Raw genomic sequence first — 26,849 nt, 5'->3', positions numbered from 1 at the left:
GAGGATTTCCGAGTCTCAGACCCGCGGGAGGGTGTGGGTATTGTTGGGTGCGTTCATGAGATGTGTGTGTCTCTCTCTGGCTCGTGTGTTCTTCTTTTCCCTGCCTGAGTGGTTCTGTGTTGTTCCCCTTAGTTACTTTGGTCTTGGGGCCTGAGGGCCTAGATTTTGGGCCGAGAGATGATTCGGCAGGTGTGACGTCCTGCGCTACTACAGAGAGAGCGGGAGAGACTGGTCTGTCCGGAACCGGCGAAGATCTGCCTGTTACAGAATTCGGAGGCTTGCTCGCTGCAGCCTGTGTTGATGTGTTGGACCGGACGCAGCAGGGACAGTTAGCACTGTGGGCAAGCCGGGCGTGTTGTTGAATGATGTGCGGCTGTGGAAAATGATAGGAAGAATAAAGGTCCCGTGGTTGATGGAAGTTGTAGTTGTAGGGATGTGGTGGAGGCTGTGTTAGTTGTGAGCTGACGAAGTTCAGTGGCCTGCTCCAGGCATTTGCAGCACCCATAGGGGGGAAGTCACGGAACGTTTTGGGGGGCGGTCGCTGGGGTTGAGCTGAGACCCGCGCTCCAGCAATTCTTTTTGAATTTTCCTGCGGAGGTCTGCTCTTCGTCTCCCTCTCCATGAGGTCACGGAAGAAGGGACACCCTCTGTACTTGGAGCCGTGCTCCCCGATCTTGCACAGGGCGCAGGTCGGCACGAAGTTTGGGAGGAATCTATTTTCACATTGCCACGAGCAATGTTCCTCCGCGCAGTGGGCACAGGCCGGAGGGGCCTGACAGTTTGCCGCCACGTGGTAAAACTGTTGGCACCGTGCGCACTGAGGCGGCACGGTTCGCCCCTTATAAGGTTCGACAGAAATTTTTATAAAACAGAGATGGGACAGCTGAGAGATCTTTTGACTCTGGGGAACGTTGTCCAGTTCGACTATATGCATTGGCAGAGGGGTTTTATCTCTCCAAGCGGTCATTGGGATAACGGTTTGAACTGCCAGTCCCAGTGCGATCAGTTCGTTTTGGATGGTTTTTGGGGGGGTGGTTGGCGGAATGCCTTTTATGACCACTTTGAAGGGCTTGGAGTCGTTCGATCTGAGTAAATTGAACGGCACCTTGTTGTCTTTCAAGAAGGTTTGAAGGTTCAGATAGTCCTTGTATGTGGACGTTTGACAAGCGATTCCGGACTTTATTCTGTGAGAAGTGAAGCCCAGCGGCTGGAATTTTGTATGGAAGTCCTTGTTGAGTCGGGTCATGTCACCTTCATAGTGGTGGTGAATGATTACCGGTGGGATTTTTGCTCTCGGGGCGTTTAAGTAGTGGTTATTGGCGGGTCCTGTCTTCCCAGAATCACGGGTCTCAGGGGTGGGAGAGGAAGGTAACTCAGCGTTAATTGCTTCGTCAGTTATTGCGGGCTTTGGAGGTGCTCTTTTCAATTTCTTTTTGGAGGTAATGACAGTGAAGTCATCTCCCTCCACAATTTCCTCCGGATTCAACCGTTCAGAGGACGCTGTAGCAGAGTCTGTTGCTTTCTGCGCACTGACCTTATCAATTTTAGTCCCGCCTTGGGAACAGTGGACCTCCGCCTCTACGATTAAAGTTTTAGTGCCAGAAGGGCCTGCTACTGGCGAGGTTGCCGTTGCCCTAGCTCCTTCTTGACCCTGTGGCCAAATTGACGTCATTTCGGTGTCCGAAAGGTCTGACGACGAATTTTCGAAGTCAGTAGTTGACGGCGACCGAGGTGTGCGTTTTGCCTGTTTTTTCAGTTTCATGTCTTTGTCTTTATCCGTTTTAGTAGTCAGTTTTGTTTTGGTTCGTCGGCCTGAGGGGCCGGAGACGTCTAGCATTCTCTTTACTCCCTGCGGGTTAAGTCTCACCACCTTGGGTTTCACCATCCTGACTCACGCGGTGTACTCACCAACACCCACGCCTGCCAGGAGGTGGAAGCCCCTAACGCTTTCCTCTGCACTTAGCTTTGGTATGCCGGTTTGGAGGGCACCAGCCCGCCAGACCTTGCTTCTGCGTTGTCCCTTTGCTTATGCTGTCACCGTTAGGTTTCGGTAATCGCGGGTGGGCACGGCGTAGCTGGCGTCCTATTCTTCTCCGCTGCTCGATGTTCCCTCGAAGGACCAAGTCAGAGTGCCTGGCCGGGCTTTACAGTCCTCACTACCTGAAGACCGCCGCACGACTGGGAGAATCATAGTTCGTCTGAATTATATTTAAGAATTCAGTCCGTACCGCGAAGAAAACACAACTCTTCACCATTACGAAGATCAACTGATTAACGCTGTTTAAGGAAATTATCGCTGTTTATTCCGAGAATCATAGTTCGTCTGAATTATATTTAAGAATTCAGTCCGTACCGCGAAGAAAACACAACTCTTCACCATTACGAAGATCAACTGATTAACGCTGTTTAAGGAAATTATCGCTGTTTATTCCGAGAATCATAGTTCGTCTGAATTATATTTAAGAATTCAGTCCGTACCGCGAAGAAAACACAACTCTTCACCATTACGAAGATCAACTGGTTAACGCTGTTTAAGGAAATGATCGCTGTTTATTCCGAGAATCATAGTTCGTCTGAATTATATTTAAGAATTCAGTCCGTACCGCGAAGAAAACACAACTCTTCACCATTACGAAGATCAACTGATTAACGCTGTTTAAGGAAATGATCGCTGTTTATTCCGAGAATCATAAAAAAAAGAGAGAGAGAGAAGAGAGAAAGTGGGGGGAGTAGCGATAGGCACTACTGCAATAAATGGGGGAGGGGTATAAAGTTGGTTGTGGGCTACGAAGGTTCCCAGGCAGTGCCCGCTCGTCCTTCTGGTATGAATAAGTTTAGTGAGGACAAGGGATTTAGGAGACAGGATGGGGTAAGAAATAGGGTAGGGGGGAGTTGATTCGGGTCTTTGCGTTAATTTTGAATTTTGATATTGGCCTTGGGGGTGGCGTTAGGAATAATTTACGTTAATTTTGGGGGGGGGGCTACTATAGAGCGGAATTTTGATATTACTCTGAGAGGGCTGCATGGGAGGCATGCAGAGCAACGTGGAGTTTGGGTACCAACTCAGCATTTGCTCTAGTACCGAGGAAAACCACGGAAAACCTTGGTCGAGTTGGCCGGTCGCAGGACCTTCCGGATGCGTGCTGCTGACTTCTAGCCAGCAGTCCGGCATTTAAAATCGCGAGCCCTAACGGTAGCCTCTGTCCGTGCGCTTCCTTTATTAAAAACTGATACATTTTTTTTTTTTTTTTTCATTTTTACAAAGATATGTTTTGGATAAGAAACGACCAACTTGGCTCGTTGCTTATCCAATTACAAAAGTTTCAATCCATATTCCATAAATCATTTTTCCATTTTCTTGCCGTGGTCGTCTTGTGTTTGTTGGTTCGCGGTCGGTCCAGCGTAGGGGAGTGGTCGATGTGACCGCCTATGGACTGGACTCTCCGGGGTACCTATAACGGGCTGGTGGTGCACTGTAGTGGGGGCTACAAAAGAAAAGCCGAGGTTTAGCTGCGTTTATGCATGAGGTGAAGGAATTTTAAGGTGTGCTGTTGGGCTAATGTTACAGAACAATGTACTACAGAGGCAATCCTCTGACCGTTTATTGAGCAAAAGGATTGGAGGATTTCGCGGGTTGGGTCACCTCGCAAGAAGGGCTCGGGGGCGGAGGTATTTGTCAATGCTGGGATCGTACTGTCCTAGCTCTTGAATTTGACTGTTGTAGCTGATGGCCGATTTCAAGTATAGCCTATTCGCTAATCCTTTAATGTAATTCTTGATCAACGGCATTCCGGTCTGTTCGTGTAGGGTACTGATTGGAGTAACCCTTGGCAATTTGGTTATTATTCTGAGGACTTTGTTCTGAAATGTCTGAAGTTTTTGTAAATGAGTGTTAGCAGCGTAGCCCCAGGCGGGGGAGGCATATGTCAGTATGGACCGGAGGAGTGATTTATAGATCATTAACGATAAATTAACATCCATTCTGGAGGATTTATTGAGTAAAGGAAATAGTTGCCTCAGTCTGAAGTTAGCTGTACGGAGAATGGATGATATGTGGGCCTTGTACGTCAATTTGGAATCTAGAGTGACACCCAGATATTTGGTTTCGGAGGTAAAAGCTATGGTTTTATTAAAAAATTTTACGGTGGGAACATTGCAGCGATAGTCGCGTAAACGTTTTGAAAACACGGTTGTGGTGCACTTGTCAATGTTGATCTGAATTCTCCATCTCCGAAACCAGGGTTCCAGAAGGCCTATTGCTCTGTTTAATTTCGTTATCGCTATGTCTAATTTTCCTGAGCGAGCACTGATATTTGTGTCATCTGCATAGATTGAGATGGACACGTTGGAGTCATTCTCAATGGATGGGATGTCATTTATGTAGATGTTAAAAAGTGTTGGCCCGAGTAGGCTACCCTGGGGAACGCCGGCCCTGATGGGGCGGCAGCTTGAGTGAGAGGTCCCATGTGAAACAGAAAATGAACGGTTCTGGAGGTAACTGTGAATTACGTGGATTAGGTGAGGCGGAATTTTGACTTTAATGAGTTTTGCTATTAGCCCCGTGATCCAAACTTTATCAAATGCTCGTTCTATGTCCAGGAACAATGCCACTGTGGCTTTCTTATTGTTAAATCCGTGAGTGATTCTCTCTATATTTCTTAATAGTGTGTGCGTTGTGGAATGTCCACGTTTAAAACCATACTGGTCATTTCTGATAATGTGGAGCTCCTTAAGTTGAAAATTAAGTCTTTTTAAGATGATTTTCTCAAAAACTTTGCCTAGGGAATTTAATAAACTTATTGGCCTATAATTTAACGGGGAGGAATGGTCCTTTTTTGGTTTTGGGAGCATGATAACTTTAGCGTTTTTCCACTGGGTAGGAAAATAATTTGAAGCTAATGACTTGTTAAATATTTTTGCAATAAATCTGAAAACAGGCCGTGGCAGGTGTTTTAGTACTATGTTCTGAATCCCATCAGGGCCAGGAGCCTTGCGGGGTTTAAGGTGGCGGATAATCCATTCGACCTCGCAATGGTTTGTAAGCCTTACGGAGGCCTGCGGAGGTTGCATCAGGAAGTCGGTAACTACCTGCTCTGTGCTAACGGTGAAGTTGGTGTCTACGTTTGGGTTCGTTTGGAATATTTCTTCTAAAGTATCAGCAAAAATATTCACTTTGTCTTGGTTGGTAATTGCAACGTTGCCATTGTGTTTCAGGGGTGGGATTTTTGTGTCCGTGTTTGTGAGGCTTTTTGTTATCCTCCACGTGTCTTTAGTGTTGGTAGTGTCGAGGCCTTGGAGTGTTTGCTGCCAGGTGTTCGAAATTTGATCTTTAATGGCCGAGTCAATTTTGTGTTTCAAGGCGTTGATGAGGGGACGAAGCCTTATGTCGTGGGTTCTTTGCCACTGATTTCTCAGTTTGTTTCTTTCTTGGATGAGAAGTCGAGTGGCTGCTGCAATTTGCATTGACCTGAAAGTTCTCCGTCTGAGCGGAATAGAGTGGTGCGTGGCCTTATTCAGAACGTCTGTAAGGTGGTCAACAGCTGTATCAATCTCACTGTTACAGCAGTTCCCGTCTACGCACTGTGTGTTTAGGTTTTCAGAAATGTAATTTTGAAAAAGATTCCAATTGGCTTCGCTGTAGACGAATGTATGTTTTAATTCGTCTGGTTCTAGTGGACCACGTATTCTAAGAAGAACTGGGTTGTGGTCGGATGTCGAAAGACTGCCTTGTGTGCGTATTGAGTGGCTGGAAAGCACGTTACTGATTATGGCAAAATCAAGTATATCGGCTTCACCAGGATTACAATCTGGAAAGTGTGTGGGGTGGGATGGAGCCGAGATTACGTAATTACTTTTATAGTAATGTGTGAGAAGTGTCTGTCCCGCTGCATTGTTCTGCCGAGCGTTCCAGGTTAAATGCTTGGCGTTGAAATCGCCTGCTAGAATTACTTTGTTTCCGGTTTCCAAAAGATGGTCCAGGTCACTCTCTATAATTCTGCCCGGGGGGTTGTAAATAGAGATTAGTACTATTGTTTCCCTATTGATGTTAACTTGGATAGCTGTCGCTTCCATGTGTTGGAGGGGGGGAAGGGGAATTTCCGAATGCTTGAAGCCCTGGCGAATTAGAATGGCCGTTCCGCCACCCCTCTGATTTAGCCTGTCAGACCGGAATGTCGTGTAGTTTGGGCACTTAAATTTTGTTGCAGATTGTAAATGAGTTTCATTAATTAGAGCTATGGGGATGTTATTGGTTTCCAAATAATCTAATAGTTCTGATTTTTTAATCTTGACGCCTCTGGCGTTCCAGAACAGGATGTCAGTGTGGCTGAGGGACCTACCCATGATTAGGAAGACCGAGGAGGGTGGCTAGGAAGTTATTAAAGATTATTGGGAGGGCGCTCTCATAAGGGTGCTGCATGAATTGTAAAAGCATTCCTGAGATGGAAGATAGAAGGTAATGGAAAGAGAAGTTCGGATTGAAAGTCCGAACAATTTCGACAAATTCTCTTGTCTGCTGCTGGGTGTGAGGATTTCCGAGTCTCAGACCCGCGGGAGGGTGTGGGTATTGTTGGGTGCGTTCATGAGATGTGTGTGTCTCTCTCTGGCTCGTGTGTTCTTCTTTTCCCTGCCTGAGTGGTTCTGTGTTGTTCCCCTTAGTTACTTTGGTCTTGGGGCCTGAGGGCCTAGATTTTGGGCCGAGAGATGATTCGGCAGGTGTGACGTCCTGCGCTACTACAGAGAGAGCGGGAGAGACTGGTCTGTCCGGAACCGGCGAAGATCTGCCTGTTACAGAATTCGGAGGCTTGCTCGCTGCAGCCTGTGTTGATGTGTTGGACCGGACGCAGCAGGGACAGTTAGCACTGTGGGCAAGCCGGGCGTGTTGTTGTATGATGTGCGGCTGTGGAAAATGATAGGAAGAATAAAGGTCCCGTGGTTGATGGAAGTTGTAGTTGTAGGGATGTGGTGGAGGCTGTGTTAGTTGTGAGCTGACGAAGTTCAGTGGCCTGCTCCAGGCATTTGCAGCACCCATAGGGGGGAAGTCACGGAACGTTTTGGGGGGCGGTCGCTGGGGTTGAGCTGAGACCCGCGCTCAAGCAATTCTTTTTGAATTTTCCTGCGGAGGTCTGCTCTTCGTCTCCCTCTCCATGAGGTCACGGAAGAAGGGACACCCTCTGTACTTGGAGCCGTGCTCCCCGATCTTGCACAGGGCGCAGGTCGGCACGAAGTTTGGGAGGAATCTATTTTCACATTGCCACGAGCAATGTTCCTCCGCGCAGTGGGCACAGGCCGGAGGGGCCTGACAGTTTGCCGCCACGTGGTAAAACTGTTGGCACCGTGCGCACTGAGGCGGCACGGTTCGCCCCTTATAAGGTTCGACAGAAATTTTTATAAAACAGAGATGGGACAGCTGAGAGATCTTTTGACTCTGGGGAACGTTGTCCAGTTCGACTATATGCATTGGCAGAGGGGTTTTATCTCTCCAAACGGTCATTGGGATAACGGTTTGAACTGCCAGTCCCAGTGCGATCAGTTCGTTTTGGATGGTTTTTGGGGGGGTGGTTGGCGGAATGCCTTTTATGACCACTTTGAAGGGCTTGGAGTCGTTCGATCTGAGTAAATTGAACGGCACCTTGTTGTCTTTCAAGAAGGTTTGAAGGTTCAGATAGTCCTTGTATGTGGACGTTTGACAAGCGATTCCGGACTTTATTCTGTGAGAAGTGAAGCCCAGCGGCTGGAATTTTGTATGGAAGTCCTTGTTGAGTCGGGTCATGTCACCTTCATAGTGGTGGTGAATGATTACCGGTGGGATTTTTGCTCTCGGGGCGTTTAAGTAGTGGTTATTGGCGGGTCCTGTCTTCCCAGAATCACGGGTCTCAGGGGTGGGAGAGGAAGGTAACTCAGCGTTAATTGCTTCGTCAGTTATTGCGGGCTTTGGAGGTGCTCTTTTCAATTTCTTTTTGGAGGTAATGACAGTGAAGTCATCTCCCTCCACAATTTCCTCCGGATTCAACCGTTCAGAGGACGCTGTAGCAGAGTCTGTTGCTTTCTGCGCACTGACCTTATCAATTTTAGTCCCGCCTTGGGAACAGTGGACCTCCGCCTCTACGATTAAAGTTTTAGTGCCAGAAGGGCCTGCTACTGGCGAGGTTGCCGTTGCCCTAGCTCCTTCTTGACCCTGTGGCCAAATTGACGTCATTTCGGTGTCCGAAAGGTCTGACGACGAATTTTCGAAGTCAGTAGTTGACGGCGACCGAGGTGTGCGTTTTGCCTGTTTTTTCAGTTTCATGTCTTTGTCTTTATCCGTTTTAGTAGTCAGTTTTGTTTTGGTTCGTCGGCCTGAGGGGCCGGAGACGTCTAGCATTCTCTTTACTCCCTGCGGGTTAAGTCTCACCACCTTGGGTTTCACCATCCTGACTCACGCGGTGTACTCACCAACACCCACGCCTGCCAGGAGGTGGAAGCCCCTAACGCTTTCCTCTGCACTTAGCTTTGGTATGCCGGTTTGGAGGGCACCAGCCCGCCAGACCTTGCTTCTGCGTTGTCCCTTTGCTTATGCTGTCACCGTTAGGTTTCGGTAATCGCGGGTGGGCACGGCGTAAGCTGGCGTCCTATTCTTCTCCGCTGCTCGATGTTCCCTCGAAGGACCAAGTCAGAGTGCCTGGCCGGGCTTTACAGTCCTCACTACCTGAAGACCGCCGCACGACTGGGGAGAATCATAGTTCGTCTGAATTATATTTAAGAATTCAGTCCGTACCGCGAAGAAAACACAACTCTTCACCATTACGAAGATCAACTGATTAACGCTGTTTAAGGAAATGATCGCTGTTTATTCCGAGAATCATAGTTCGTCTGAATTATATTTAAGAATTCAGTCCGTACCGCGAAGAAAACACAACTCTTCACCATTACGAAGATCAACTGATTAACGCTGTTTAAGGAAATGATCGCTGTTTATTCCGAGAATCATAGTTCGTCTAAATAGCATTTAAGAATCCAGTCCGTACCGCGAAGAAAACACAACTCTTCAGCATTACGAAGATCAACTGGTTAACGCTGTTTAAGGAAATGATCGCTGTTTATTCCGAGAATCGTAGTTCGTCTGAATAATATTTAAGAATTCAGTCCGTACCGCGAAGAAAACACAACTCTTCAGCATTACGAAGATCAACTGGTTAACGCTGTTTAAGGAAATGATCGCTGTTTATAGTGAGAATCATAGAAAATCCATAAATATAAAAGGCATCATAATTAAAGCACTTGGTACGTACGTTGAAGTAAACTTTCAGAATTGAACTAATTGGTATTTAGCATTTTCTGTTGAAGGCTTAATGTACCGGTTACATAACTTTTTCTTTATCAGTATTACTTCCCCCCACTCGCTTGTAAATAATCTTCTTGAATCTCTTTCCCTAAGTGTTTTCAAGTTCGGATTGTCTTACAGAGTGAGAAACGAAGTATTACGCCTGTCTAAATCATCAAGAAATATTATAGAACTGTTAACTCAGTTGAAGCATCTCTCTCTCTGTCTCTCTGTCTGTCTGTGTTTTTAATAAGTTCCGAAGATTAGGATAGGTTGACACTCAGGTTACAGTAAATTGGTTCATCGATTCTCGACAGATTCTGACGAATTTAGGACCGCGTTCAGGTGTGTGTTGCTCTAAAATCCAGTCGTTCCTCAGCTCAAATATTTGTTGCGCCATTGAACAATGTCTCGAGAATAATAGCAAAACTTGAAGAAGGTCTGTTTGCAGCACATCCTTACATTGAGATTCAGTGTAGGTAGCACCCGTTAATACTTGATTTAACGGTGGTAATTAATCTTGTTAATGGTCCCGAAGAACTCTATTCCTAGAACACAAAGTTAGGTTGATACTGACCGACAGAAATCGAATAATCCCAACCGTAGTATAATGGCGACTATTCCAATGGGACCAGCCGATTTTTCCAAGACATAATCAGTACTGACTGTCTTCTGATTGGTCCTCGATGCAATTCGAAAGTATTGATTTCTTTCCATTGAGTTCGTCACAGAGGGCTCGTCTTATCTTTGGTTCCGTATTTTTCCGATAGACTGCGTCATTGTGTTTGAACGTCGTGTCCTCGAGTAAATGTGAGGCAATATTTTCGATATATTTTGTAGAAGTTTGACATAGGACACCAATATGTTACCACAAGTTTGACGTGCGCCACGAATTACGCGCCCACCAAACATTGCAATTGATGTACCAGAGATTTATATTCAGTTTCTTTGTGAGGCGATTTATATTAATAAATGACGTACTATCATTCACGTATGTTTATTCCGATTCTTTCGTTACATGATACTTATTTATAGTGAGTTAGATTGGGTCATCGTTAAGCATGAATCTGCTACGTATTTGCGTCAACATCTACCCTGCATCAATTTTGGAAGAAATATTTCTTGTGGAAACATTATGTAATTTTAGACGTGTTATGATGTATTACACGAATATAAGCACTAATTGTGTTATATGGGGATTGTGTGAACGCTTAATATCGTTATTGATAAGTGGTCGTGGCCGACTTTGCGCATCCTCCACCTCACGACTTTGATGCCTTCGTGCGAATTTCTAAAAATCGATAAGACATAATAGAGTATGAATATCATTAACTTACCTGTGGCATGACGTCCATACAAAATTTCAATAATTTCTGAGCATCCATTCGCTTTTTCCAAAATTCGTGCGCAGGAAACCATTTTGCACTGATGCAGATTACCCCGTTTTGGTTGGTTTGGGTTGGATTAGGTTAGGTTAGGTTAGTGGGGCACCTGCGCAGACGTTGTTGCGCAGTGCAGTCATATGACTTGCGCATGTGAGGGCACCTTGAGCTCGTTTTGGTTAATTGTATATTATTAAACACTCAAAAATTCGATTCCGTCACTTTAAAAAGTATATTATATTCTGGGCTTGACTTTCATACCTGATTTAATTTTTTTAAAAGGATATTTTATTGGACACATACTTTCAGTAATTCCATGTACACCAATTACTTATCACTTAAATATGATGTTATTGAATATTTCATTGTGGAAGTATATATGTTGTCACACGAAGAATAATTTATTAAAATATTTATTTAATTTTATATTACACTACATGTAATTACTACAGTGCCCCCAGTCATCGTTATAAAGAATAAATGTTCTCAAATTACATAGGTCCAGCTTCTGCAGATACGCGATGTCTGTATATAATTTACGTGTTACTAACTCGTACAACAGTCTTTACTGAGCACACATGGCATGAAAATGTCCATTCACTGAAGTCGCATGTCTCAATGTGGCGAACCGCACATATTCTTGCATGTTATGTTGGATTGTTGTTTCAATTGTTTCTATTCTAACACGTTACCGAGAAGACATCCTTACACAGATTCAGTGTAGGTGGCACCCGTTAATACGTGATTGAACGGTGGTAATTAATCTTGTTAATGGTCCCGAAGAACTCTATTCCTAGAACACAAATTTGCTTTGATACTGACCGACCGGTATCAAATATTCCCAACCGTAGATTAATCTCGACTATTCCAATGGGACCAGCCGACTGTTCCAAGACAGAATCAGTACTGACTGTCTTCTGATTGGTCCTCGATGCCATTCGAAAGTATTGATTTCTTTCCATTGAGGTCATCACAGATGTCTCGTCTTATCTTTGGTTCCGTATTTTTCCGATAGACTTCGTCATTGTGTTTGTACGTCGTGTCCTCGAGTTAATGTGAGGCAATATTTTCGATATATTTTGTAGAAGTTTGACACAGGAAACTAATATGTTACCACAAGTTTGACGTGCGCCACGAGTTCCGCGCCCACCAAACATTGCAATTGATGTACCAGAGATTTATATTCAGTTTCTTTGTGAGGCTATTTATATTAATAAATGACGTACTATCTTTCACGTATGTTTTTTCCGATTCTTTCGTTACATGATACTTAGTTATAGTGTGTTAGATTGGGTCATCGTTAAGCATGAATTTGCTACGTATCTGCGTCAACATCTACACTGCATCAATTTTGGAAGAAATATTTCTTGTGGAAACATTATGTAATTTTAGTCGTGTTATGACGTCTTACACGCATATAAGCACTAATTGTGTTATATGGGGATTGTGTGAGCGCTTAATATCCTTATTGATAAGAGGTCGTGGCCGACCTTGCTCATCCTCCACCTCACGAATTTGATGCCTTCGTGCGAATTTCTAAAAACGATAAGACATAATAGAGTATGAATATCATTAACTTACCTGTGGCATGACGTCCATACAAAATGTCAATAATTTCTGAGCATCCATTCAGTTTTTCCAAAATTCGTGCGCAGGAAACCATTTTGCACTGATGCAGATTACCCCGTTTTGGTTGGTTTGGGTTGGGTTAGGTTAGGTTAGGTTAGTGGGGCACCTGCGCAGACGTTGTTGCGCAGTGCAGTCGTATGACTTGCGCATGTGAGGGCACCTTGAGCTCGTTATGGTTAATTGTATATTATTAAACACTCAAAAATTCGATTCCGTCACTTTAAGAAGTATATTATATTCTGGGCTTTACTTTCATACCTGATTTAATTTTTTTACAAGGTTATTTTATTGGACACATACTTTCAGTATTTGCAAATACACCAATCACTTATCACTTAAATATGATGCTATTGAATATTTCATTGTGGAAGTATATATGGTGTTACACGAAGAATAATTTATTAAATTATTTATTTAATTTTATATTACACTACATGTAATTACTACAGTGACCCTAGTCATCGTTATAAAGAATAAATGTTCTCAAAATACATAGGTCCAGCTTCAGAAGATACATGATGTCTGTATATGATTTACGTGTTACTAACTCGTAGAAACGTCTTTACTGAGCACACATGGCATGGAAATGTCCATTCACTGAAGTCTTATGTCTCAATGTGGCAAACCGCACATATTCTTGCCTGTTATGTTGGATTGTTGTTTCAATTGTTTCTAATCTCACACGTCACCGAGAAGACATCCTTACACTGAGTTTCAGTGTAGGTAGCACCCGTTAATAGTTGATTGAACGATGGTAATTAATCTTGTTAATGGTCCCGAAGAACTCAATTCCTAGAACACAAAGTTACGTTGATACTGACCGACCGGTATCAAATAATCTGAACCGTAGTTTAATGGCAACAATTAAAATGGACCAGCCGACTGTTCCAAGACAGAATCAGTACTGACTGTCTTCTGATTGGTCCTCGATGCAATTCGAAAGTATTGATTTCTTTCCATTTAGGTCGTCACAGATGGCACGTCTAATCTTTGGTTCTGTATTTTTCCGATAGACTGCGTCCTTGTGTTTGTACGTCGTGTCCTCGAGTAAATGTGATGCAATATATTCGATATATTTTGTAGAAGTTTGACATAGGACACCAATATGTTACCACAAGTTTGACTTGCGCCACGATTTCCGCGCCCACCAAACATTGCAATTGATGTACCATAAATTTATATTCTGTTTCTTTGTGAGGCGACTTATACTAATAAATGACGTAATATCATTCACGTATGTTTATTCCGATTCTTTCGTTACATGATACTACTTATAGTGAGTTAGATTGGGTCATCGTTACGCATGAATCTGCTACGTATTTGCGTCAAAATCTACACTGCATCAATTTTGGAAGAAATATTTCTTTTGGAAATATTATGTAATTTTAGACGTGTTATGATGTATTACACGCATATAAGCACTAATTGTGTTATATGGGGATTGTGTGAGCGCTTATTATCTTTATTGATTAGTGGTCGTGGCCGACTTTGCGCATCTTCCACCTCACGACTTTGATGCCTTCGTGCGAATTTCTAAAAGGCGATAAGACATAAGAGAGTATGAATATCATTAACTTACCTGTGGCATGACGTTTATACAAAATTTCAATAATTTCTGAGCAACCATTCGCTTTTTCAAAATTCGTGCGCAGGAAACCATTTTGCACTGATGCGTATTACCCCGTTTTGGTTGGTTTGGGTTAGGTTAGGTTAGGTTAGGTTAGTGGGGCACCTGCGCAGACGTTGTTGCGCAGTGCAGTCGTATGACTTGCGCATGTGAGGGCACCTTAAGATCGTTATGGTTTATTGTATATTATTAAACACCAAAAAATTCGATTTCGTCACTTTAAAAACTGTATTATATTCTGGGCTTCTCTTTGATACCTGATTTAATTGTTTTACAAAGATATTTTATTGGACACATACTTTCAGTATTTGCAAGTACACCAATCACTTATCACTTAAATATGATGTAATTGAATATTTCATTGTGGAAGTATATATGTTGTCACACGAAGAATAATTTATTAAAATATGTTTTTAATTTTATATTACACTACATGTAATTACTACAGTGACCCCAGTCATCGTTATAAAGAATAAATGTTCTCAAATTACATAGGTCCAGCTTCTGCAGATACGCGATGTCTGTATATGATTTACGTGTTACTAACTCGTACAAACGTCTTTACTGAGCACACATGGCATGAAAATGTCCATTTACCGAAGTCGTATGTCTCAATGTGGCGAACCGCACATATTCTTGCACTTTATGTTGGATTGTTGTTTCAATTGTTTCTATTCTCACACGTCACCGAGAAGACATCCTTACACTGAGATTCAGTGTAGGTAGCAACCGTTAATACTTGAATGAACGGTGGTAATTAATCTTGTTATTGGTCCCGAAGAACTCTATTCCTAGAACACAAAGTTACGTTGATACTGACCGACCGGTATCAAATAATTCCAACCGCAGTTTAACGGCGACTAGTCAAATGGAACCAGCCGACTGTTCCAAGACAGAATCAGTACTGTCTGCCTTCTGATTGGTCCTCGATGCCATTCGAAAGTATTGATTTCTTTCCATTTAGGTCGTCACAGGTGGAACGTCTTAGCTTTGGTTCCGTATTTTTCCGATAGACTGCGTCTTTTTGTTTGTACGTCGAGTCCTCGAGTAAATGTGAGGCAATATTTTCGATATATTTTGTAGACATTTGACATAGGACACCAATATGTTACCACAAGTTTGACGTGCGCCAAGAATTCCGCGCCCACCAAATTTTGCAATTGATGTACCAGAGATTTATATTCAGTTTCTTTGTGAGGCAATTTATATTAATAAATGACGTACTATCATTCACGTATGTTTATTCCGATTTTTTCGTTACCTGATACTTATTTATAGTGAGTTAGATTGGGTCATCGTTACGCATGAATCTGCTTCGTATTTGCGTCAACATCTACACAGCATCAATTTTGGAAGAAATATTTCTTGTGGAAATATTATGTAATTTTAGACGTGTTTATTTATTAAATTATTTATTTAATTTTATATTACACTACATGTAATTACTACAGTGACCCCAGTCATCGTTATAAAGAATAAATATTTTCAAATTACATAGGTCAAGCTTCTGCAGTTACGCGATGTCTGTATATGATTTACGTGTTACTAACTCCTACAAACGACTTTACTGAGCACACATGGCATGGAAATGTCTTTTCACTGAAGTCGTATATCTCAATGTGGCGAACCGCTCATATTCTTGCGTGTTATGTTGGATTGTTGTTTCAATTGTTTCTAATCTCACACGTCACCGAGAAGACATCCTTACAGTGATATTCAGTGCAAGTAGCACCCGTTAATACTTGATTGAACGATGGTAATTAATCTTGTTAATGGTCCCGAAGAACTCTATTCCTAGAACACAAATTTACGTTGATACTGACCGACCGGTATCAAATAATCCCAACCGTAGTTTAATGGCGACTATTCCAATGGACCAGCCGACTGTTCCAAGACAGAATCAGTACTGACTGTCTTTTGATTGGTCCTCGATGCAATTCGAAAGTATTGATTTCTTTCCATTTAGGTCGTCACATTTGGCACGTCTAATCTTTGGTTCCGTATTTTTCCGATAGACTGCGTATTTGTGTTTGCACGTCGTGTTTTCGAGTAAATGTGAGGCAATATTTTCGATATATTTTGTAGAAGCTTGACATAGGATACCAATATTTTACCACAAGTTTGACGTGCGCCACGAATTCCGCGCCCACCAAACATTGCAATTGATGTACCAGAGATTTATATTCAGTTTCTTTGTGAGGCAATTTATATTAATAAATGACGTATTATCATTCACTATGTTTATTCCGATTCTTTCGTTACATGATACTTATCTATAGTGAGTTAGCTTGGGTCATCGTTACGCATGAATCTGCTACGTATTTGCGTCAACATCTACACTGCATCAATTTTGGAAGAAATATTTCTTGTGGAAACAATGTAATTTTAGACGATTTATGATGAATTACACGCATATAAGCACTAATTGTGTTATATAGGTACTTTGTGAGCGCTTAATATCGTTATTGATAAGTGGTCGTGGCCGACATTGCGCATCCTCTACCTCACGACTTTGATGCCTTCGTGCGAATTTCTAAAAAGCGATAAGACATAATAGAGTATGAATATCATTAACTTACCTGTGGCATGACGTCCATACAAAATTTCAATAATTTCTGAGCATCCATTCGCTTTTTCCAAAATTCGTGCGCAGGAAACCATTTTGCACTGATGCAGATTACCCCGTTTTGGTTGGTTTGGGTTAGGTTTGGTTAGGTTAGGTTAGGTTAGTGGGGCTCCTGCGCAGATGTTGTTGCGCAGTGCAGTCGTATGACTTGCGCATGTGAGAGCACCTTGAGCTCGTTATGGTTAATTGTATATTATTAAACACTCGAAAATTCGATTCCGTCACTTTAAAAAGTATATTATATTCTGGGCTTCACTTTCATACCTGATTTAATATTTTTACAAGGATATTTTATTGGACACATACTTTTAGTAATTGCAAGTACACCAATCACTTATCACTTAAATATGATGTTATTGAATATTTCATTGTGGAAGTATATATGTTGTTACACGAAGAATAGTTTCTTAAAATATTTATTTAATTTTATATTACACTACATGTAATTACTACAGTGACCCCAGTCATCGTTATAAAGAATAAATATTTTCAAATTACATAGGTCCAGCTTCTAAAGTTACGCGATGTCTGTATATAATTTACGTGTTACTAACTCGTACAAACCTCTTTACTGAGCACACATGGCATGGAAATGTCCTTTCACCGAAGTCGTATGTCTCAATGTGGCGAACCGCACATATTCTTGCACTTTATGTTGGATTGTTGTTTCAATAGTTTCTATTCTCACACGTCACCGAGAAGACATCCTTACACTGAGATTCAGTGTAGGTAGCACCCGTTAATACTTGATTGAACGGTGGTAATTAATCTTGTTAATGATCCCGAAGAACTCTATTCCTAGAACACAAAGTTGCTTTTAATACTGACCGACCGGTATCAAATAATCCCAACCGTAGTTTAATGGCGACTATTCCAATGGGACCAGCCGACTGTTTCTAGAGAGAATCAGTAATGACTGTCTTCTGATTGGTCCTCGATGCCATTCGAAAGTATTGATTTATTTCCATTTAGGTCGTCAAAGGTGGAACGTCTTATCTTTGGTTCCGTATTTTTCCGATAGACAGCGTCTTTGTGTTTGTACTTCGTGTCCTCGTGTAAATGTAAGGCAATATTTTCGATATATTTTGTAGACATTTGACATAGGACACCAATATGTTACCACAAGTTTGACGTGCGCCACGAATTCCGCGCCCACCAAACATTGCAATTGATGTACCAGAGATTTATATTCAGTTTCTTTTTGAGGCAATTTATATTAATAAATGACGTACTATCATTCACTATGTTTATTCCGATTCTTTCGTTACATGATACTTATTTATAGTGAGTTAGATTGGGTCATAGTTACGCATGAATCTGCTTCGTATTTGCGTCAACATCTACATAACATCAATTTTGGAAGAAATATTTCTTGTGGAAACATTATGTAATTTTAGACGTGTTATGACATTTTACATTCATATAAGCACTAATTGTGTTATATGGCGATTGTGTGAGCGCTTAATATCGTTATTGATAAGTGGTCGTGGCCGACTTTGCGCATCCTCCACCTAACGACTTTGATGCCTTCGTGCGAATTTCTAAAAAGCGATAAGACATAATAGAGTATGAATATCATTAACTTACCTGTGGCATGACGTCCATACAAAATTTCAATAATTTCTGAGCATCCATTCGGTTTCTCCAAAATTCGTGCGCAGGAAACCATTTTGCACTGATGCAGATTACCCCGTTTTGGTTGGTTTGGGTTGGGTTAGGTTAGGTTAGTGGGGCACCTGCGCAGACGTTGTTGCGCAGTGCAGTCGTATGACTTGCGCATGTGAGGGCACCTTGAGCTCGTTATGGTTTATTGTATATTATTAAACACTCAAAAATTCGATTCCGTTACTTTAAAAAGTATATTATATTCTGGGCTTCACTTTCATACCTGATTTAATTTTTTTACAATGATATTTTATTGGACACATACTTTCAGTAATTGCAAGTACACCAATCACTTATCACTTAAATATGATGTTATTGAATATTTCATTGTGGAAGTATATATGTTGTCACACGAAGAATAATTTATTAAAATATTTTTTTAATTTTATATTACACTACATGTAATTACTACAGTGACCCCAGCCATCGTTATAAAGAATAAATGTTCTCAAATTACATAGGTGCAGCTTCTGCAGATACGCGAAGTCTGTATATGATTTCCGTGTTACTAACTCGTACAAACGTCTTTACTGAGCACACATGGCATGAAAATGTCCATTCTCTGATGTCGTATGTCTCAATGTGGCGAACCGCACATATTCTTGCGTGTTATGTTGGATTGTTGTTTAAATTGTTTCTAATCTCACACGTCACCGAGAAGACATCCTTACACTGAGATTCAGTGTAGGTAGCACCCGTTAATACTTGATTGAACGATGGAAATTAATCTTGTTAATGGTCCCGAAGAACTCTATTCCTAGAACACAAAGTTATGTTGATACTGACCGACCGGTATCAAATAATCCCAACCGTAGTTTAATGGCGACTATTCCAATGGACCAGCCGACTGTTCCAAGACAGAATCAGTACTGACTGTCTTTTGATTGGTCCTCGATGCAATTCGAAATTATTGATTTCTTTTCATTTAGGTCGTCACAGTTGGCACGTCTAATCTTTGGTTCCGTATTTTTCCGATAGACTGCGTCTTTGTGTTTGTACGTCGTGTTCTCGAGTAAATGTGAGGCAATATTTTCGATATATTTTGTAGAAGTTTGACATAGGACACCAATATTTTACCACAAGTTTGACGTGCGCCACGAATTCCGCGCCCACCAAACATTGCAATTGATGTACCAGAGATTTATATTCAGTTTCTTTGTGAGGCAATTTATATTAATAAATGACGTACTATCATTCACTATGTTTATTCCGATTCTTTCGTTACATGATACTTATTTATAGTGAGTTAGCTTGCTCCATCGTTACGCATGAATCTGCTACGTATTTGCGTCAACATCTACACTGCTTCAAATTTGGAAGAAATATTTCTTGTGGAAACAATGTATTTTTAGACGAGTTATGATGTATTAAACGCATATAAGCACTAATTGTGTTATATAGGTACTTTGTGAGCGCTTAATATCGTTATTGATAAGTGGTCGTGGCCGACATTGCGCATCCTCCACCTCACGACTTTGATGCCTTCGTGCGAATTTCGAAAAAGCGATAAGACATAATAGAGTATGAATATCATTAACTTACCTGTGGCATGACGTCCATACAAAATTTCAATAATTTTTGAGCATCCATTCGCTTTTTCTAAAATTCGTGCGCAGGAAACCATTTGGCACTGATGTAGATTACCCCGTTTTGGTTGGTTTAGGTTAGGTTAGGTTAGTGGGGCACCTGCGCAGACGTTGTTGCGCAGTGCAGTCTTATGACTTGCGCATGTGAGGGCACCTTGAGCTCGTTATGGTTTATTGTATATTATTAAACACATTCAAAAATTCGATTCCGTCACTTTAAAAATTATAATATATTCTGGGCTTCATTTTCATACCTGATTTAATTTTTTTACAAAGATATTTTATTAGACACATACTTTCAGTAATTGCAAGTACACCAATCACTTATCACTTAAATATGATGTTATTGAAATTTTCATTGTGGAAGTATATATGTTGTCACACGACGAATGATTTATTAAAATATTTTTTAATTTTATATTACACTACATGTAATTACTACAGTGACCCCAGTCATCGTTAAAAAGAATATATGTTCTCAAAATACATAGGTCCAGCTTCAGAAGATACGCGATGTCTGTATATGATTTACGTGTTACTAACTCGTTCAAACGTCTTTACTGAGCACACATGGCATGGAAATGTCCATTCACTGAAGTCGTATGTCTCAATGTGGCGAACCGCACATATTATTGCGTGTTATGTTGGATTGTTGTTTCAATTGTTTCTAATCTCACACGTCACCGAGTAGACTTCCTTACACTGAGATTCAGTGTAGGTAGCACTCGTTAATACTTGATTGTACGATGGTAATTAATCTTGTTAATGGTCCCGAAGAACTCTATTCGTAGAACACAAATTTACGTTGATTCTGACCGACCGGTATCAAATAATCCGAAACGTAGTTTAATGGCGACTATTCCAATGGGACCAGCTGACTGTTCGAAGACAGATTCAGTACTGACTGTCTTCTGATTGGTCCTCGATGAAATTCGTAAGTATTGATTTCTTTCCATTTAGGTCGTCACAGTTGGCACGTCTTATCTTTGGTTCCGTATTTTTCCGATAGACTGCGTCTTTGTGTTTGTACGTCGTGACCTCGAGTAAATGTGAGGCAATATTTTCGATATATTTTGTAGAAGTTTGACATAGGACACCAATATGTTACCACAAGTTTGACGTGCGCCACGAATTCCGCGCCCACCAAACATTGCAATTGATGTACCAGAGATTTAAATTCAGTTTCTTTGTGAGGCGATATATATTAATAAATGACGTACTATCATTCACGTATGTTTATTCCATTTCTTTCGTTACATGATACTTATTTATAGTGAGTTAAATTGTGTCATCGTTACGCATGAATCTGCTACGTATTTGCGTCAACATCTACACTTCATCAATTTTGGAAGAAATATTTCTTGTGGAAACATTATGTAATTTTAGACTTGTTATGACGTATTACACGCATATAAGCACTAATTGTGTTATATGGGGATTGTGTGATCGCTTAATATCGTTATTGATAAGTGGTCGTGGCCGACTTTGCGCATCCTCCACCTCACGACTTTGATGCCTTCGTGCGAATTTCTAAAAAGCGATAAGACATAATAGAGTATGAATATAATTAACTTACCTGTGGCATGACGTACATACAAAACTTGAATTAGTTCTGAGCTTCCATTCGCTTTTTCCAAAATTCGTGCGCAGGAAACCATTTTGCACTGATGCAGATTACACCGTTTTGGTTGGTTTGGGTTAGGTTAGGTTAGGTTAGGTTAGGTTAGGTTAGTGGGGCACCTGCGCAGACGTTGTTGCGCAGTGCAGTCGTACGAATTGCGCTGGTGAGGGCACCTTGAGCTCGTTATGGTTTATTGTATATTATTAAACACTCAAAAATTCGATTCCGTCACTTTAAGAAGTATATTATATTCTGGGTTCACTTTCATACCTGATTTAATTTTTTTACAAAGATATTTCATTGGACTCATACTTTCAGTAATTACAAGTACACCAATCACTTATCACTTAAATATGATGTTATTGAATATTTCATTGTGGAAGTATACATGTTGTCACACGAAGAATAATTTATTAAAATATTTTTTAATTTTATATTACACTACATGTAATTACTACAGTGACCCCAGTCATCGTTTTAAAGAATAAATTGTCTCAAATTACATAGGTCCAGCTTCTGCAGATACGCGATGTCTGTATATGATTTACGTGTTACTAACTCCTACAAACGTCTTTACTGAGCACACATGGCATGGAAATGTCTTTTCACTGAAGTCGTATGTCTCAATGTGGCGAAACGCACGTTTTCTTGCATGTTATGTTGGATTGATGTTTCACTTGTTTCTATTCTAACAAGTCACCGATAAGACATCCTTACATTGAGATTCATTATAGGTAGCACCCGTTAATACGTGATTGAACGGTGGTGATTAATCTTGTTAATGGTCCCGAAGAACTCTATTCGTAGAACACAAATTTACGTTGATACTGACCGACCGGTATCAAATAATCCGAACCGTAATTTAGTGGCGACTATTCCAATGGGACCAGCCGACTATTCCAAGACAGAATTATAACTGACTGTCTTCTGATTGTTCCTCGATGCAATTCGAAAGTATTGATTTCTTTCCATTTAGGTCGTCACAGATGGCACGTCTTATCTTTGGTTCCGTATTTTTCCGATAGACTGCGTCATTGTGTTTGAACGTCGTGTCCTCGAGTAAATGTGAGGCAATATTTTCGATATATTTTGTAGAAGTTTGACTTAGGACACCAATATGTTACCACAAGTTTGACGTGCGCCACGAATTCCGCGCCCACCAAACATTGCATTTGATGTACCAGAAATGTATATTCTGTTTCTTTTTGAGGCGATTTATATTAATAAATGACGTAATATCATTCACGTATGTTTATTCCGATTCTTTCGTTACATGATACTTATTTATAGTGAGTTAGATTGGGTCATCGTTACGCATGAATCTGCTACGTATTTGCGTCAACATCTACACTGCATCAATTTTGGAAGAAATATTTCTTGTGGAAACATTATGTAATTTTAGACGTGCTATGATGTATTACACGAATATAAGCACTAATTGTGTTATATGGGGATTGTGTGAGCGCTTAATTTCGTTATTGATAAGTGGTCGTGGCCGACTTTGCGCATCCTCCACCTCACGAATTTGATGCCTTCGTGCGAATTTCTAAAAATCGATAAGACATAATAGAGTATGAATATCACTAACTTACCTGTGGCATGACGTCCATACAAAATTTCAATAATTTCTGAGCATCCATTCGCTTTTCCCAAAATTCGTGCGCAGGAAACCATTTTGCTCTGATGCAGATTACTCCGTTTTGGTTGGTTTGGGTTGGGGTAGGTTAGGTTAGGTTAGGTTAGGTTAGTGGGGCACCTGCGCAGACGTTGTTGCGCAGTGCAGTCATATGACTTGCGCATGTGAGGGCACCTTGAGCTCGTTATGGTTAATTGTATATGATTAAACACTCAAAAATTCGATTCCGTCACTTAAAATAGTATATTATATTCTGGGCTTCACTTTCATAGCTGATTTAATTTTTTTACAAGGATATTTTATTGGACACATACTTTCAGTATTTGCAAGTACACCAATCACTTATCACTTAAATATGATGTTATTGAATATTTCATTGTGGAAGTGTATATGTTGTTACACGAAGAATAATTTATTAAAATATAAATTTAATTTTATATTACACTACATGTAATTACTACAGTGACCCCAGTCATCGTTATAAAGAATAAATGTTCTAAAAATACATAGGTCCAGCTTCAGAAGATACACGATGTCTGTATATGATTTACGTGTTACTAACTCGTACAAACGTCTTTACTGAGCACACATGGCATGGAAATGTCCATTCACTGAAGTCGTATGTCTCAATGTGGCGAACCGCACATATTCTTGCGTGTTATGTTGGATTGTTGTTTCAATTTTTTCTATTCTCACACGTCACCGAGAAGACATCCTTACACTGTGATTCAGTGTAGGTAGCACCCGCTAATACTTGATTGAACGGTGGTAATTAATCTTGTTAATGGTCCCGAAGAACTCTATTCCTAGAACACAAAGTTACGTTGATACTGACCGACCGGTATCAAATAATCCCAACCGTAGTTTAATGGCGACTATTCCAATGGGACCAGCCGACTGTTCCAAGACAGAATCAGTACTGACTGGCTTCTGATTGGTCCTCGATGCAATTCGAAAGTATTGATTTTTTTCCATTGAGTTCGTCACAGATGGCACGTCTTATCTTTGGTTCCGTATTTTTCCGATAGACTGCGTCCTTGTGTTTGAATGTCTGTGTCCTCGAGTATATGTGAGGCAATATTTTCGATATATTTTGTAGAAGTTTGACATAGGAAACCAATATGTTACCACAAGTTTGACGTGCGCCACGAATTCCGCGCCCACCAAACATTGCAATTGATGTACCAGAAATTTATATTCAGTTTCTTTGTGAGCGATTTATATTAATAAATTACGTACTATCATTCACGTATGTTTATTCCGATTCTTTCGTTACATGATACTTATTTATAGTGAGTTAGATTGGGTCATCGTTACGCATGAATCTGCTACGTATTTGCGTCAACATCTACACTGCATCAATTTTGGAAGAAATATTTCTTGTGGAAACATTATGTAATTTTAGACGTGTTATGATGTATTACACGCATATAAGCACTAATTGTGTTATATGGGGATTGTGTGAGCGCTTATTATCTTTATTGATAAGTGGTCGTGGCCGACTTTGCGCATCCTCCACCTCACGACTTTGATGCCTTGGTGCGAATTTCTAAAAGGCGATAAGACATAAGAGAGTATGGATATCATTAACTTACCTGTGGCATGACGTCCATACAAAATTTCAATAATTTCTGAGCATCCATTCGGTTTCTCCAAAATTCGTGCGTAGGAAACCATTTTGCACTGATGCAGATTACCCCGTTTTGGTTGGTTTGGGTTAGGTTAGGTTAGGTTTGGTTAGGTTAGTTTAGGTTAGTGGGGCACCTGCGCAGACGTTGTTGCGCAGTGCAGTTGTATGAATTGCTCTGGTGAGGGCACCTTGAGCTCGTTATGGTTTATTGTATATTATTAAACACTTAAAAATTCGATTCCGTCACTTTAAAAAGTATATTATATTCTGGGTTCACTTTCATACCTGATTTAATTTTTTTACAAAGATACTTCATTGGACACATACTTTCAGTAATTACAAGCACACCAATCACTTATCACTTAAATATGATGTTATTGAATATTTCATTGTGGAAGTATACATGTTGTCACACGAAGAATAATTTATTAAAATATTTTTTTAATTTTATATTACACTACATGTAATTACTACAGTGACCCCAGTCATCGATATAAAGAATAAATGTTCTCAAAATACATAGGTCCATCTTCAGAAGATACGCGTTATCTGTATATGGTTTACGTGTTACTAACTCGTACAAACGTCTTTACTGAGCACACATGGCATGGAAATGTCCATTCACTGAAGTCGTAAGTCTCAATGTGGCGAACCGCACATATTCTTGCGTGTTATGTTGGATTGTTGTTTCAATTGTTTCTGTTCTCACACGTCACCGAGAAGACATCCTTACACAGAGATTCAGTGTAGGCAGCACCCGTTAATACTTGATTGAACGGTGGTAATTAATCTTGTTAATGGTCCCGAAGAACTTTATTCCTAAAACACAAATTTACGTTGATACTGACCGACCGGTATCAAATAATCCGAACCGTAGTTTAATGGCGACTATTTCAATGGGACCAGCCGACTGTTCCAAGACAGAATCAGTACTGACTGTCTTCTGATTGGTCCTCGATGCAATTCGAAAGTATTGATTTCTTTCCATTGAGTTCGTCACAGATTTCACGTCTTATCTTTGGTTCCGTATTTTTCCGATAGAATGCGTCCTTTTGTTTGAACGTCGTGTCCTCGAGTATATGTGAGGCAATATTTTCGATATATTTTGTAGAAGTCTGACATAGGAAACCAATATGTTACCACAAGTTTGACGTGCGCCACGAATTCCGCGCCCACCAAACATTGCAATTGATGTACCAGAAATTTATATTCTGTTTCTTTTTGAGGCGATTTATATTAATAAATGACGTACTATCATTCACTATGTTTATTCCGATTCTTTCGTTACATGATACTTATTTATAGTGAGTTAGATTGGGTCATCGTTAAGCATGAATCTGCTACGTATTTGCGTCAACATCTACACTGCATCAATTTTGGAAGAAATATTTCTTGTGGAAACATTATGTAATTTTAGACGTGTTAAGATGTATTACACGCATATAAGCACTAATTGTGTTATATGGGGATTGTGTGAGCGCATAATATCGTTATTGATAAGTGGTCGTGGCCGACTTTGCTCATCCTCCACCTCACGACTTTGATGCCTTCGTGCGAATTTCTAAAAAGCTATAAGACATAATAGAGTATGAATATCATTAACTTACCTGTGGCATGACGTCCATACAAAATGTCAATAATTTCTGAGCATCCATTCGATTTTTCCAAAATTCGTGCGCAGGAAACCATTTTGCACTGATGCAGATTACATCGTTTTGGTTGTTTTGGGTTGGGTTAGGTTAGGTTAGGTTAGGTTAGTGGGGCACCTGCGCAGTACAGTCATATGACTTGCGCTTGTGAGGGCACCTTGAGCTCGTTATGGTTAATTGTATATGATTAAACACTCAAAATTCGATTCCGTCACTTTAAAAAGTATATTATATTCTGGGCTTCATTTTCATAGCTGATTTAATTTTTTTAAAAGGATATTTTATTGGACACATACTTTCAGTATTTGCAAGTACACCAATCACTTATCACTTAAATATGATGTTATTGAATATTTCATTGTGGAAGTATACATGTTGTCACACGAAGAATAATTTATTAAAATATTTTTTTAATTTTATATTACACTACATGTAATTACTACAGTGACCCCAGTCATCGTTATAAAGAATAAATGTTCTCAAATTACATAGGTCAA

At 40.5% G+C, this 26,849-nt stretch overlaps 2 protein-coding genes across 5 annotated transcripts in view; one reads left to right on the top strand and one right to left on the bottom strand.

Moving 5' to 3' along the window:
• LOC147871821 (transcription-associated protein 1-like) overlaps positions 1-26,849 on the top strand; it is a 51,190-nt gene that overhangs the window by 9,305 nt on the left and 15,036 nt on the right. The window lies entirely within an intron of this gene.
• Positions 2,693-8,723, bottom strand: LOC147871822 (uncharacterized). Its single transcript, XM_087359909.1, has 2 exons — positions 8,060-8,723; positions 2,693-3,485 (listed from the first exon to the last, which is right to left on the bottom strand). The coding sequence occupies exons 1-2, from the start codon at positions 8,408-8,410 to the stop codon at positions 3,453-3,455; spliced, it is 384 nt and encodes a 127-aa protein (XP_087216035.1). The 5' UTR covers positions 8,411-8,723; the 3' UTR covers positions 2,693-3,452.

Source organism: Zootermopsis nevadensis, unplaced genomic scaffold, assembly GCF_977971745.1.
Source record: "Zootermopsis nevadensis isolate Lab colony 2312 unplaced genomic scaffold, Znev_1.0 Znev_ptg000037l, whole genome shotgun sequence".
NCBI classification, from domain to species: domain Eukaryota; kingdom Metazoa; phylum Arthropoda; class Insecta; order Blattodea; family Termopsidae; genus Zootermopsis; species Zootermopsis nevadensis.
This window is presented reverse-complemented; position numbering and strand designations above follow the sequence as displayed.

Bases quoted from the DNA above. Each gene is read 5' to 3' on its own strand.
- LOC147871822 (XM_087359909.1), bottom strand. From the start codon at position 8,410: ATGGTGAAACCCAAGGTGGTGAGACTTAACCCGCAGGGAGTAAAGAGA. The intron at 3,486-8,059 runs GTCAGTGCGCAG...TTTCTTTTGTAG, and splicing joins GCGGGACTAAAATTGATAAG to CCCCCACTACAGTGCACCAC.